This window comes from Corylus avellana, chromosome 2 (assembly GCF_965113065.1).
Source record: "Corylus avellana chromosome 2, dhCorAvel1.hap1.2, whole genome shotgun sequence".
NCBI classification, from domain to species: Eukaryota; Viridiplantae; Streptophyta; class Magnoliopsida; order Fagales; family Betulaceae; genus Corylus; species Corylus avellana.
Genome location: NC_142491.1, coordinates 14,007,940 through 14,023,041, shown reverse-complemented (window position 1 = coordinate 14,023,041; position 15,102 = coordinate 14,007,940). Strand labels below are relative to the sequence as shown.

Below are 15,102 nucleotides of genomic sequence, written 5' to 3'. Positions count from 1 at the left end.
TTAGCAATTAAGTAATAATTGCTCTTCTGTGGATATATTCTACATTCACTAACATGTGCTTTTTGTATCACATGGCCCGAGACTCAGAAGGCAGATCCGATGGACCACAACAAATCTCAGCTTTCACATTATTTTATGCTAATAATTAATTCTTACTACTTTTTCAGGAGGTGGGGACCATAGTGAATTATGCTCCCTTCTGGCTTTACTCGATGAGATTTTCCATTTTGGGAAGGTTCAGTGGAACACGTGTCACAGCTGTGACATGGCTGTCATGGTGGCCGCTTGGGTTTGCCAAACACCTTTGCTGACCACCTTGCCCTGGCATGAGGGAGGCATGCTTTGGGCGAAGATGAAGGATGGACTTGTTCCAGCCATGTTGGTTGTTTGGCTGAACGATGGCCCATGCATTGTCAAGGTGCTCCATTGAGGCCCAGCAAACTTCCTACCACTTGTCCAAGTCTGGCAGACATGGCAGAGCACCATGTCTTGCAGACATGGTGTGGCTTGCTGCACTAGCCACATGGTGTCCTTGCCTTGTTCAAGAAGACTTACTGGCCAGGGTTTTATGATTGCCTTGCAGTGGAGTTGGAAGGCAGAAGGACCTTGAGTGTAGTAGTGGACTTGTGTGGGGCGCTGGCCAAGCCCCATGGCTGATGATTGCCTGCTACAGTGGGCAAAGTGGTGCTCTGCCAAGTCTGCAAGACTTGGACAAGTGGTAGGAAGCTTGCTGGGCCTCAATGGAGCACCTTGAGAATGCATGGGCCATCGTCCAGCCAAACAACCAACATGGTTGGAACAAATCCAGCCTTCATCTTAGCCCAAAGGATGCCTCTCTCATGCCAGGGCATGGTGGTCAGCAAGGGTGTTTGGCAAACCCAAGCGGCCACCATGACAGCCATGTCACGGCTGTGACACGTGTTCCACTGAACCTTCCCAAAATGGAAAATCTCATCGAGTAAAGCCAGAAGGGAGCAGAATTCACTATGGTTCCCACCTCCTGAAAAAGTTGTAAGAATTAATTATTAGCTTAAAATAATGTGAAAGCTGGGATTTGTTGTGGTCCATCGGATCTGCCTTCTGAGTCTCGGGCCATGTGATACAAAAAGCACATGTTAGTAAATGTAGAATATATCCACAGAAGAGCAATTATTACTTAATTGGTAACGATTTGGGTATGTAATGTGACATTTTATAAGAAATTCATGTTTAAATAAGTTTTAATTTAGACTCGATTTATGCATGTAGATTTCAGACTCTCTCACCCAGCTCCCTCACTCCCATTCTCGATCAATCTCTCTCTCTCTCATTCAGTTCTCTCTCCCTCACTTCGACGCACGTTTCTCTCTCCGATCCGGCAGCTCTCTCTCTCTCCGGCCCACTCAGCTCTCTCTGGCGCACCTCTCTCTGGTACGTACTTGATCTCTCTCTCCACTCTCTCACAGTATACAAATTATATATATAAATAGCTAAAATCCCTAAAAATATTGCGATTGCAGCTGCCTTTTTGGCTTACCCATTGATTACATTGGTAAATATTGAATCATTTTTTGTTGATTTATGCTTGGTCTTTGTTTTGTATAGCGGATTAAGGTGTTCTTTTTAGTTGAAATAGTTTTATTGTTTATTTTTCTGGATGTTGGGAGCAGAGAAAGAGAGAGTGCAGAAGAGAGCTAGGGCTGAATGAGAGGGAGAACTGGGCGGGATTGAGAGAAATATTGGGAGCAGAGAAAGGGAGAGAGTGAAGCGAGAGTTAGAGAGGGAGAGTTGGAGCGAGAGAGATTGTGAGAGGCAGAGAGAGAGAGAGAGAGAGAGAGAGAGAGAGAGAGCTCGTGAATCGTGATGTAGAGTTTGGACAAGCGAAGACAGTGAGAGACAAGGGAAGAGATTCACTATGAGACAGAGAGACGAAGGATAAGAACTAAACCCTATGGTTTTTAACTAAACCATATGGGTTGCTAAAAAATTTGGAGTTGCTAGAGTATCAAAAGTAATATATTTATAAGGATTGTCAAATAGTTTAGGGTTGCCATAGAACCCCCAAAGTTAACCGTAGGTCTGCCCCTATCCAGTATAAAACACTACATCATCTTAAGGAGTGGGATGTTGATGCACCACTAGATTGCTTTTGGGTGTAGTTTACCGACAACGATCGCCTAGATAATGTAAATATTTGCTAGCTATTGTGCAATCCAAAAATGTACGCCCAAATCTTGACTACTCGAACAATGATAGTTTCACAATCCCATTTTCAGGTACAAAATGTATCATACTTTATGGTTTTCTCCAATATCTCAAACAAGTGTTTTGAGTCAAAAAAAATTATTCCGATTACTAACTTATACGAGTAATGCTACAAGTTTCTCATGTGTCTCTTCAAAAATGATGTGGCTCTTAAAATTACAATTAAGCTTATGATTAATCATTATTGAATTTTGATAAAATTGTAATTTTAAAAGCCAAATCATTCTTGAAGCGACTTCTAAAATTACTCAAATTTATACATACAAAGAAAGTAAAAATAGTGTAATCGATCATGGTTATTTCATTTCGGTACATTGTTCATTTGTATTTAATGAATGTTGACAATAGCATTTAGGTGGTCACATAAATTTGCTAGTGTCTTATTATGATTCTTGAATTAGTATTCAATTTTGAATTCAGGGATGGAAATCAAAGTTTTGTGAATTAAAGTGTCTGAAAATAGTACCATATAATATAACTCATAGACCAAGCTTTACACAATTAATGTTGGTGTAAAATAATAAGAAAAAAGTATCCATGAGAAAATCTTAATTATTTATTTTGTCCATAATTTACTTTTTAGTGGTTAGAAAAGCTCAATAATTTTGCTCATTGATTTTCAATAATTTTCAATAATATCACAGTAATAACAATACAGTGTTTAGTAATACAAGATTAAGATATAATTCTTATATATTCTCTTACATCAAATAGAAAATGAATGATCCTCAAGAGGTAGCTCAATCGGCTTAGATCACGCCTAATGAAATGGAACATGTCAAAAAAAAACAAAAAATGCATTTAAGGTTTTTTTACATGAATATACCGTCTCTTGATACCAAAAAAAAAACCCAAAATATATATGTATATCGGAAAAAAATGGTACCCTAAAAAAAAAAAAAAAAAAAAAAAACCTGTGTATTATATTTGATTATCACAGTTGACTTGGGCTGCTGACTTGATGGGCCCATTAAAAAATTGTTTAAAAAATAACACACAAATCATGGAAAAACAAAAAGAAACAAGTGGATCTGCCCTCATATGTTCTATCGGAAAAAAAAATGGTACCCTTAAAAAAAAAAAAAAAAAAAAAAAAAAAAAAAAAAAAAACCTGTGTATTATATTTGATTATCACAATTGACTTGGGCTGCTGACTTGACGGGCCCATTAAAAAATTGTTTAAAAAATAACACACAAATCATGGAAAAACAAAAAGAAACAAGTGGATCTGCCCTCATATGTTCTATCCACTCCATCTCCATGCCTTAGATTTCATCACGATGCCCATCAATGGTGTGTGTCTGTTTATGCATTTGGCTTTTAAGTATTTTAGAAAATTATAACTTATTCTGTAATTTTTTCAATAGTCTATATTTAATTTTAAATTTTTCATTAAAAAAAAATAAAAAATTAAATTTAGACTGTTAAAAAAATTACATAATAGATGCTGTATTTTTTTTTTTTTTTTTTTTTTATAGCATCTAAACCAAATTTCTAATAAAATTCTACTGGTTTCTCCGTACCATCATCAACGCCGGCCGCCTCCCGATAAACTACCGGATGTGGAATGTAAGGTGGCTTTGTACATCTTAGTAATGCCCAATTGACCCCATCAAAAAATGGATGGTGTTTGATTGCTGTGGCACCCATTGTGGACCCCATTCGCCTTGTAGGGTCCTTGATCAAAAGTTGTAGCAACAAGTCCTTAGCTTGGCCCGCCACAATTGGTTCCTTGGGGAATTGTAGGGCTCGAGCAACAATATTTGTTAGGGTTAACTCATGGCCAACACCTTTAAATGGTGTCACACCATAGAACAACTCAAATATGAAAATCCCTAGTGTCCACCAATCCACTGCATTGCCATGCCCTTCCCCAGATACAATTTCCGGCGCCAAGTACTCATGGGTCCCGACAAACGACATTGATCGGACATCAATCGGCTCCGCCACAATCTGAAGGGTCCCGCGGCGGTCGAACTTCTTATTACGCTTGTGTTTTGGGTGGAAGCATGAGACCGCTGGCGCAATACAATCGGGTAGAATGCATGATGAGGTGGCAAAAGGAGGCGGGTCATTGGGGTATTCTTCAGATGGATTTGTGATTGGTGGGTTTTGGTCAGAAACAAGCTGAGCCGTCGATGTCGAACTGTCGCCTTTTAGCGATAGATCAAAATCTGTTAGCATTATGTGACCGTCCGATCTTATGAGTACATTTTCAGGCTTGAGATCACGGTAGACAATCCCCATCATGTGTAGGTATTCTAGAGCAACCACAACTTCTGAGGCGTAGAACCTGAAACACCCAAGAGAAACTCTCGCATCAAAACCCAATCCCAATACTCAACAAGCGAGTGGACTACAATCTCCAAGCAAATAAAAAAAAGATAAAAAGTAGACCATAATCTAAGCTGGGGTCCACAATGGAGGCATGATTTGACCAAAAAGGAGTGGTTAGAGCTCCACGCGACGCAGGATTGCGTGGACTTGGCCCCAGCAAAGCATGGAAGAAACAGAATGACTATAATCTTTCACGGGAGGGTCCACTGGGCTACTGTACACTATGATCATGAAGTTGAAGTAGGGACAAAAGTATAACGAGAAAATCTTTTGGACTTTTTTTTTTTTTTTTTTTAGTGAAAACTAATTGTGGCTATTATATCTGGGCGTAATTATAGTAGTATCAACCCGTGGGGAACTGCTTAAGAGAGACCTAGACGGCGAAAATCACAAGCGCCCTCAAGACTAACAGAGCTATAGTTTAACTGCCCGTCCCACTAAGACATTGATTAGACTCAAGAGAGATAATACAAATAAGTATGAGAATTCTCATGTTCGAGAGTCGAACCTATGCTCTTACATTATTCAAACTCAATGGGAATGCCCTTGAGAAAATCTTTAGGACATTGTCTAGCTAGCAATTATATCTAACAAACTTACAAACAATACAAGCATCATTTAGTTAATTAGGCAGTTGGTGACCGGAAGAGGATCATGGTGCGTATAAAATCATCTATTCTTTCTTATTCAATTCTAGTGTTATTTCCCTTGGCACTTACCCAATTTTCTTGATATTGCATGAAAAAAAAAAAAAAATCCTTACAAATATTACAACTTTTGGACTCAAAGAATACTGTGAGGATCTATGGAAATTATCTGTTCAAATTGCTTATAATTTGGACAAGTAACGTGAGACTATATATGTGATGCACTTGTCCAAATAAATTTTGGGTTGTTCGGCCACCTACCTGAACAAGTGAGTCTCATATGAAATTTTTTACATTACTTACTCAAATTACTAACAATTCGGACAAATAATTGTTGTGAATCCAAACCCTTTTCTCAAGCTTACCAACAAGACAAAAAAAAACTCTCAAGATAGAATCATCAAGGATCTTTTCTCACCTCATCCCAAAGACAATAATAAACCTATTTCAACATCTTCTCAATAATAAAAATAAAAATAAAAATAAAAAGAAAGAAAGAAGAGAGAGACTACGAATTCACTAATGGAAATTAAAGCATAGTTTAGGTCAAAAAAGCCATAAAAATCTTCTTTTTTTTTTTAAAGTTCTTGTCTCTTAAGATAGCTGGCCTTAGTTGTTCATGACTGGCTGTGGTTGAATCAATTACTGGTTGGTAATTGATATGATATACTCACAATAAAAAGTATATGGGGGCATATGGCATGCAGGCCAACATCACTAATTGAATTAAATCTCGAATAAATTCAGTCATATATACATATACGCCATCAATTATGAAGAAGTGCACGACAGACCCACCACGAACATTCCGGGCAAGACAACGATTAAAACATGGGACCCTACAAGCAATGAACAGTCAACAGTAGTATAAAACTCCAGGATCCCACTTGTTATGATGCATCATTTGATTCATTTGTCCCAAATTATGCCCTACATGCATAATATATATACTCCATTTTTATATGTATATAATACGCACCGTACGGCAGCCTCGTCGAAGCGTTTGTCCGGCTGGTTTTGGCGGAGCACGTGGAGGTCGCCGCCGGGGCAGAACTCGGTCAAAAGACAAGACCACCTAGGTGTGTCTAGAGTGGCATAGAGCGTGGGCAAAAAAGGGTGGTCCAAGGTCTCCAATATCTCCCTCTCTATCCTTGCCCTCTCCTCTTTGTTCCTGGTCACCAACTCTTTCTTGTCCATCACTTTAGCTGCAAACATGCACCCTTTGCTCCCCTTTAGCACAACAAGGTACACGCTGCCTATGTCACCGCTGCCAAGGCGGCGGACAAAGCGGAGGTCCTCGAGGCTAAGCGTGGCATTTTCGGATTGTACGCGTCGGATTGCATCCCGGCACGGGTCGTGGGAGGGTGCATGGGGCTTGGCGGAGGACGAGGCGATGCTCGAGGTAGTCCAAGTGGTTGTTTCTGAGCATGAACTCGTGCTTCGCTTTGTTTCGATAGCGGTGGTGACGGTGGTGGCAGTAGTGGCAGTGGTTGCGGTAGAGTTGAGGCTGAGGTTGTCGAAATCGTCAGCGACATCATCAACACTTGGTTGCATGGTGGGTGGTGGCGGTGGTAATTGGTGAAGAGGGGAGGGTGATAAAGTCACCCTTATTGGAAGAAGAAAATGGGTGATGAATGAGAGGGAGAGGTTTTTGAAGGGTGGGAAAGGAGAGAACGGGCCGGCAGAGTGAGAATGGGCCATGTGGCCGGCTTTTTTGCTATTAGGGCCCAGTAGCATGTAGTATTAAATTGGGGTTATTCTAAAATAATGAATAATTGTAATTCATATAATTAATTATAATTGAAATCACTATCATATCATCATTGATGGGGACACTGTCGTGGATCCCCCCTTTTGCATCAAATGGCAGGAGGGTTATGGTTTTGTTGTCATTTGGATACCATCCAGCCTAGTTTTAAAGGATTATTTAGCATTAATACATGCCTTTTGGCCAAGACAATTAGGTTGATGGGTCAGAAACCTCAACTTTAACCTGTTAATTTCATGTTGGGTTCGTGTTAGATTCGCAGGTCGTATCAAAAATTATTAAACCTAATATTTTGAAAAAAAGATAAAAATGAAGAATATTAAGAGGATTTACTTTGTAAAATACTCTTTAGAGCATCTCCAAAAGAGTAACAAAATCTTTAATAATAGTCAAATCTAACTAGTATGGGTGCTTTGTCGTCTCCAACAGAATAAGCAATTTATCTTTTTTTTCATCTAATGTAAACAATAAATAGGCTGGTATTCACTATTCACACTATAAACTTTATTTATTTTTTTAATTTTTATTTTTGTCTCTCACTTTCTTTCTTTTACTCTATCTCTTCTCCTCTTTCTTTCACACTCTCTCTCACACAAAATAATATTTAAAGAAAATAAAGAGTATAATAGAGAATATTAGAGTGTCTAAAAAAATGAGTAGCTAAAATAAAAATTTATACTTTTTTAATAACTATTTTGCCTACTTCTGAAGATGCTCCAAGAATAGACCACCAATCACATGAGGCATGCACTCAATAAATTTCATCTACTCGTTCCTTTAATTAATATGCTTGACAAAGATGGAAAATAAAAGCATGATATTTATCTTAAACTATTCCTTTTAACATAAATATTGTTTTTTTATGTTGTTTTCCTCTTGGTATTCTTCTCATTGTACATGAATATTGTTTTCTAAAAAAAAAATGAGTGACTTGTAGGGTAAGTTTTTTTCAAAAAACAATATCTACATAGGATGAGAAGAACACTATGAGAAAACATGGCATTTCCCTTTTTGGAAATGCTGAAGTGTACAAAAGGATTTCTTATCTTGCCTTTCATCAAAATAAAAATTCCAAAAACAGAATATGATAATCAACCTGAATATAAAAATGTATGGTCCTGACAAATGCCATCCATTTTATTTATCCAATATAGAAGTTCACAAAGTCTCCATGCCTAAAAGGATACACCTGGAATCGTAAACTGGCTACATCATCTTTACAAATGAATAATATGATATACATGAATAAGCTTGTATAACAACTTCAGCACAACCCAACCATTCAATGAAGAATTATTTTACACTTAACCAATTTTCAAGCAATCGAAATATAAGTTGGATAAATTGAACCATAAATGAGGCCAAACCTTAACCAATCTTCATATGAATGCAGATAACTGCCTGGCAGTGGCACCAAGGCATATGATTTAAATTAGAATATTCATACTATATAGGTCTGTTTGGAATCCTTCCGACCGCGCTTCCTTCTTGGGTTGGCGCTGATCATGCAAGAGAAGGCATTGACAAGTTCAGAATCCTCTTCGGTTATCAGAATCTTGGCTTTACTTGGGTCAGCAAGCAGGAGCTTTGCCACAAGGTATCCTGCAATTGACCAGGTCTGGAACAGGCGTGATTGTTTTCCAATGAACCTTGCCCTTTTAGTGTCATAATATTCAGGCCACTTGTCTCGTGATATGCGTTTCTCAGCAATCTCGACGGCTCTCGCTGCAATTTCTGGTCTGTTCATCTTTATGCATGCGACTGTAAGCTGCAAAGATATCTTGCTCGTGTTAAATCACTGTAAAAGATGTGTTTGCAAATCTATGGATAATTAACAGGCTATAGCAGACAATTCCAGACACTAAAATGTGTCCTTTCTTTTCCTTTTTGACCCTAATGTTAATATTACTACTCTCACTCTCAAAAAAAAAAAAAAAAAACATATAAAAATAAATTAATAAATAAAACTTAACTAATACCACCAGAACTAACCTGCCAGAGTAGAGTTGGCCAAGAACCTGCATTATGGTAGGACCAAGGGCTGCACCAAAAATAAATCAACCATGTCATGAATGAAACAGAAAATGAAAGAAAAAAGGTATATCATCATTAAGAAGCTTGATACAAGACATATTACGTGTTCTTAGGATCACTTCCTGTGATAATCTGCCATTCCTGGCCCTCAAGAGCAGGATAACATATCTTAAAAGGCATATCTGCTACCAAATCTGTCCATTTGGCTTCAATGAGATCCAATATGGCATGTGACTGATCCACTGTTGCAATACTGCTGACAACAGACCACAAGTTTCCTAGAGAAAAAAATCGGAAATCCATGTGAGCCGGTTGCAAGTTTCCAATTAAATAGCCACCTTTATTGGGCATCCACTCCACCAACCAAGGAGGAATTTGATCTGGGTAAATATTGAATTTGTTAACTGCATCATATGAGTACTCTTCAGTCTTATAACGGTAAATCTCATTTAGTTTTTTCAAATCAATCCAATAATACTCTCTGATATGGAATGACAGAGCTACCAGACGATTGTTCAGTGCCCTCAGAAGATCAGCTGATGCATCCTCTGGAGCAAGCATTTCACGTGCGCAAAGTAATGCTGAATAAAATAATGCCTACAAGAATAAATCAATCATATCAGAGAAATTACCTCTGATAAAATAATGCCTACAAGAATAAATCAATCATAAAATAATCCCTCTTTTGCAGAGAGAAATATATAAGCAGCTACTGTAGTAAACAGTTCTGAGAGAAATTACCTAAATGGCATATTGAGTGTGCTAACAAATGTAGTGTTTGTTCAACTACGGTTCCTTAATATCTAATAAATGGTTTGGATATCAATAGTTGCCATACAAAACATCTTATTTTAGCATAGGGCAGGCTACAATTAATCAGAGAACAAGCACCCCTTAAAAACTCATAATTAGTTTCCCAAATTACATTCAAAGTCACTCATTCATTCAATGGCGCATGCAACTACGACAGTTATTGCTTAGCTAATTACTACCTTACAGCTCCTTACCACCACCACTAGATAATAATAGAAGCGAAATGCATCAAAAGAAACTGAAAAGGCCAACCCTCTCTCCATTACATGATGTTTCAATATACTCCTCTCTTGATTAATGGTAAGCTGATCTATTTTGAGGTAGGGGAGAGAGAAAAGCATCTGATCTACTTCAACTTAACAGACTATCTCAAGCAGCCCGAGCTATTTCCAATGCCCATAAGCTAATGATACCCAGACTCATTCATGACTGCAACATTGATGGACTAGCTATTCCCGATGCAGAACAAAAGTTCGGCTCCAAGAATCTAAACCAAGTCTTAAACAAATAACTAAGATTGAAATCCCACCCTTTAACAGAGAAATCTGTGATTAAGATTTAATTTTTTTTTTTTAATATTTTAGAACCTGAATATTTTGTCCCTAAAACCATTCAGATGCTACCATCACCATGCAGATAAAACTACATGTACAATTTCTCTCTAACTTTACTTCCACTTCCAACAAGGGTAAAGTATGACGAGCATTGCCCACTCAAAACTAATTAGTTACCATACTATATGTACTTCAAATTTATGCTTCAAAAGTAACCAGATTGAAAACCAGCACATTCAATTAGGCATTATAAAGATGTCATCCACATGAGTGAACTAAGTGTAGCCCCAAGTCAGTCACACCAGTCTCAAGCGTCTTAGTTAATCAACATAATGGTAGCTAACCCTCCAACCTTGTCTCACGACTGCTAGGTATGTAAGAAAGTGAGACAAATTTAACCCAGATATCATCTACCGTAAACTCAAATAGCATACATAAACTGTCTGTTCATTCATAAATCTAATCTACTAAAACCTACACATTTGTCAACATATTAACTACTTTCAAGCAATAGTGAATGTATTTCATTAACCAGTCCTATTTATTGCCGAAAACAAAACCAGCATTCACATAGTTACCTTATTTACTAGAATAACTGACAAGAAGTCCTCACTTAAGTTCAATTCAATGCCCAAAAGGATCTCCAGAGAACTTTAAAGTATTTATCTAATCGCATTAAGTCCAAAATATACTATCACAATATGCAGGATATGGAAGTAAAATAAGTTCACTTCTCTACATGCTGTGCAACGAGCCTCTCAATACTAGAAAGATAAGAATGCACAAAGATGACTCAAATGAAGTCCCTGAAATAAGTCACCAAAGCAAATTGTTGAATCTGCCAAAATATGAAAAGACCCCTCAAAAAACTACTAATACCTAGAAATACGGAAAAAGAAGAAGTTATCATGGCTAAGATCATCTTCAATGTCTAGGTTCCTTTTGTACAAACACAACTCCCAAAAGGGACCATTTTCCGGTGTAATAATAGTCTTAGTCTGTCAAGCACAAGTGTGTGCATTCAAGGGCTGAAGTCCCTGAATGTATATGCTCTTCTGACCAAAAAAAAAACCAAAATATTCCTAGAACATGATGAATAGAAATCATTTAATTTAACAATAGTTCCCTTCTTTTTCCAAATTTCCTTGCCACAACAGTAGCCTTTTAGTCCAAAATCAAAGCATCTTTGTTAAGTTATCTAGAGTGAACATCAAGGGTGATACGAGAGCTTATATACCTGTATTTCCAAAGGGTGGCCATGAATTCCCATTCGGCGATCTATCATGCAGGGGCCATCTGTCACTAATAATGTAGGGAACATATCAAAACCATCAGCAAGACATAACCTTAGAATCATTTTAATTCCTGTTTGCACATCAACTCTCTCCTGAACAGAGAGGTCCCCTGAGCATTTTCCATAGGCACGTAATAAAATAATCCACCATAATCCTGAAAATATGACATAAATTAAAAGATTCAGCATAACAAGGAGCTAAGGCAAGCAAAATATTTTCCTCTTTTAGAAAACCTGTTGACCTGATAAAAATATTTACCAGAATCAACTGGTGCAACACGGCCAATTGCTGCCTCTCCAAAGTCAGGATCCAATACCTCTTCTGTTGCAGAATCATCACCATCCAGAGGAACTGTGCGCACCTTGAAACTAGCAGGCATCAACCCTTGACCAGGACTGTGACAATCCATAGTTTTCTCCCAGCTCTGCAGTACATGAAGTCATGTGTACTAAAATAGATGAATACTCGAAAAACACGTACTCGATCATCTTATGATGTACATAATATGCCAATCTCTTACAAGTAATGTTTTCAGATAGCCTTGGGTATGCAACCAAGACTTGTATCTATGCAGATGTATATGAAACCTATTTCATAAGCAATCATCAAATCCCATGCAAATATCACACAGTAGCTGACATTCACATATTCATGTATTAACAGCAATCATCTATTTCTCACATTTACGGTTAAACATAATGAAAGTTCCATTACAGAATCATGGCAGCAAATTTCATGTTTACAACTGAATACAAAGAAAATTTCAAGGAGATGGGACAGAAAAATAATTATAATCACCGTATAACCAACAATAATTTGAATAAATGTTTCTTTCACATGTATAATATTATTATAAATGATTTCAATGGTACACAAACTACACTTAGAATACTTCCACACAATCCAATAAGATATCAAAAAGTATGCGGAAAAAAAATTAATCATGCAGTTAAATAATCATGTAAATCAACCAATGGTAAGCGAACTTTAACATGACAAAATAAGCTACGTAAATGACATGTTGCAAGGATTAAGGTGTCATATCATGGTTTACTGGATTACCTGCAATTGAAGCGTATGAAGGATGAAGTTCCGAACAATATCATACTCTCCCTTCAATAGGAAAGCTATACCAGAGGGTATGAAATCTCGAATGAAAACCTGATCATAATTCAACACATTGGAACTAGTTGGGTCTTTTGCAGCAATTGTTCCAATCGGACTACCACAATAATAAGTCACGGACTCTCGGAGCAATTCCCATGCTTCATCCTCAATGGAATCAATATTAAGATTGTGAAAGGTGTCTCTAGGTGCTCCATTTCCACCACTAGATGTAAAAACCTCCTTTTCCTGTTTCAACTGTTGAAGATCCTGAAACTCCAGAACATTTGGCCCATTCACCATACTGTCTATGGGATTCAATTTCTTTGCATTATCCACAAACCAAGCCCCATTTCCATCTTCAGTAGTTACCCCACTTACACTCTCAGCCTTTTGGCATTTGCAACTATGAAGCCAAGAAGGATCAACTTTTCTACTTCCAGAAAAACTACTGCCTATCCCTCGAGCTCCAAACTGTTGCACACTTGAATACTGGAGAAATTGCAAATAACTTGAGGCCCTTCTCCTTGAACATTTTAAAGGCAACTTAAAAGCACATCTTGAATCTGATGCGCTAAAAAACGGGTCACCACTAAAAAGACGAGGTGCAGCCCCAGACAAAACTTGTAGAACAGCTTCAGAAGTGCCCATTGATATAATGCTTATGTCAAATAAAATTATTTCTATCAAACTTCAATTTTTTTTGCTCAAAAAGATCAAGAGGCTCCTTTTTTATTCAAGGTACCTACATAGTACAACTCAATTTAGAAACAGCTATAAATCATCAATGACCTCAACTTCATTTGAATGTTTCCATACTGTCAAAAAGCATGGAACAAAATCAAATCAACCGAGAAATGACAACTCAAATCATTAGATCATTTGCATCTTTCAAACGACCAAAAATAAAGTGAAGAATAAGATATATATTGCCCTCTATTTGGTGGCTGCGAAAATCTAGGAAAACATGGAAACAAAAATACTAAATTTTCTTCACTGCTGGAACCCATTAAACAAAAAAAATGTACTTTGCTCACTTTTTTTTTCCGAGAAATCAAACAGGATCACTCTTCCAATATCTAAGATTTAGTATTCAAATCCATATGAAAACATTTCTAAGTCAAAACTAAAAAAATAAAACTACTAACAATTTGAACAGAATTAGGAAAAAAAAATTCATATTAGCAAAACTATAATACATAGTCAGAACTACAATTTATGAACAATCATGTCAGAGTGAAATCCAAATGAAACCAATATATACTACGTTGCGACATATTCCCGCAACAAACGTCAAACTTGAAAATTAAAAAGAAAAAAAAGTAATGAGAATGTTCGGTGTATACCGAATAGAATAGAAGAAGATGGGCATGTCAAAAACAAAATCCCAGAAAAATTAACATCACAAATAGCAAAAAATGTAAAAGGTAAAGAGAAAAATGCATACCCAATTGAAGAAAACAGACAAATCTTTTCTGGGTACCGAAAAAAATAATCTGAGATTGAAGATGATACAAGCAATAGCTGTGTTCTGACGTTTTCTCGCGTCGCAAACGAAACTGTTTAGAATCACAGCCTCAATCCTTAAAAGTAGTTGTGTTTGTAGAAGCATGCGCTCTCCAATAAAAAAATCACATGAATATTCATTCTGCTGCACTTTTCATTCTTGTCCTCATTTTAATTGATTTTTTCTCTGTTCTTTTTCTTTTTCTTTTTCTTTTTGGATGGTACATTTCTTTTTGTTCACTCAATCTATTTTTCTTTTTTTTTTTTTTTTTACTAGATTTTATTTTCCTTTTTCGACTAAACTATATTTGATGGGGTCAAACGCTACACAAATTTATCTAAACTCTAAAAATCTTATGAACAGAAACTTATGCAGCCGCAGATTTTGCAACGAAAACAAATAGTTTATAAGAAAAATAATATCTATATATATATATATATATATATATATATATATTAGCTTATTATATTTGTTTGAAAAATATATTATTACTATTGATTTAGGTAAGACGGTTTTTTTTTTTTTTTTTTAAGATATGCTTGGATTATGCGTGACGTAGTGAGAGAGATAGAGTTGTGTGGGTAAAATACAAAACACATGGCAAAATCCACACCAGTGTTGTTAGATGCCAACAAAAGTTCAGCCATTTGACCAAAGAAAAGGCCACCTAATTCTTGCCTTTTACTTGCGGATAAGGGACACCGCCAATGTGTTGCGTAATAGTTTACATCAAATTTATCTTCTAATAGGTAGTTCGATTATTTAAAATTTATCTGAGAAGGAAAATTTTATATGGACT

General features: G+C 36.8%; 2 protein-coding genes across 2 annotated transcripts; both read right to left on the bottom strand.

Moving 5' to 3' along the window:
* Positions 1–3,738: 3,738 nt before the first annotated feature.
* LOC132166918 (serine/threonine-protein kinase D6PK-like) lies at positions 3,739–6,929 on the bottom strand. The gene is made up of 2 exons (XM_059577776.2): positions 6,208–6,929; positions 3,739–4,537 (listed from the first exon to the last, which is right to left on the bottom strand). Exons 1-2 carry the CDS (start codon positions 6,927–6,929, stop codon positions 3,739–3,741), a joined length of 1,521 nt encoding a protein of 506 aa, XP_059433759.2.
* A 1,164-nt stretch (positions 6,930–8,093) lies between these two features.
* LOC132180638 (neutral/alkaline invertase 3, chloroplastic) lies at positions 8,094–14,459 on the bottom strand. Its single transcript, XM_059593532.2, has 7 exons — positions 14,244–14,459; positions 12,755–13,541; positions 11,951–12,116; positions 11,635–11,846; positions 9,134–9,627; positions 8,989–9,037; positions 8,094–8,764 (listed from the first exon to the last, which is right to left on the bottom strand). The coding sequence occupies exons 2-7, from the start codon at positions 13,445–13,447 to the stop codon at positions 8,438–8,440; spliced, it is 1,941 nt and encodes a 646-aa protein (XP_059449515.1). The 5' UTR covers positions 13,448–13,541; positions 14,244–14,459; the 3' UTR covers positions 8,094–8,437.
* Between the last annotated feature and the right edge of the window lie 643 nt (positions 14,460–15,102).

Excerpts from the sequence above, each read along its gene's own strand:
- LOC132166918 (XM_059577776.2), bottom strand. The coding sequence starts at position 6,929 with ATGGCCCATTCTCACTCTGCCGGCCCGTTCTCTCCTTTCCCACCCTTC. Across the intron at positions 4,538-6,207 it reads TTCGACGAGGCTGCCGTACG|GTTCTACGCCTCAGAAGTTG; the intron begins GTGCGTATTATA and ends TGGGTGTTTCAG.
- LOC132180638 (XM_059593532.2), bottom strand. The coding sequence starts at position 13,447 with ATGGGCACTTCTGAAGCTGTTCTACAAGTTTTGTCTGGGGCTGCACCT. Across the intron at positions 12,117-12,754 it reads TTCATACGCTTCAATTGCAG|AGCTGGGAGAAAACTATGGA; the intron begins GTAATCCAGTAA and ends CATGTACTGCAG. Across the intron at positions 9,038-9,133 it reads GGAAGTGATCCTAAGAACAC|CCCTTGGTCCTACCATAATG; the intron begins GTAATATGTCTT and ends TTTTTGGTGCAG.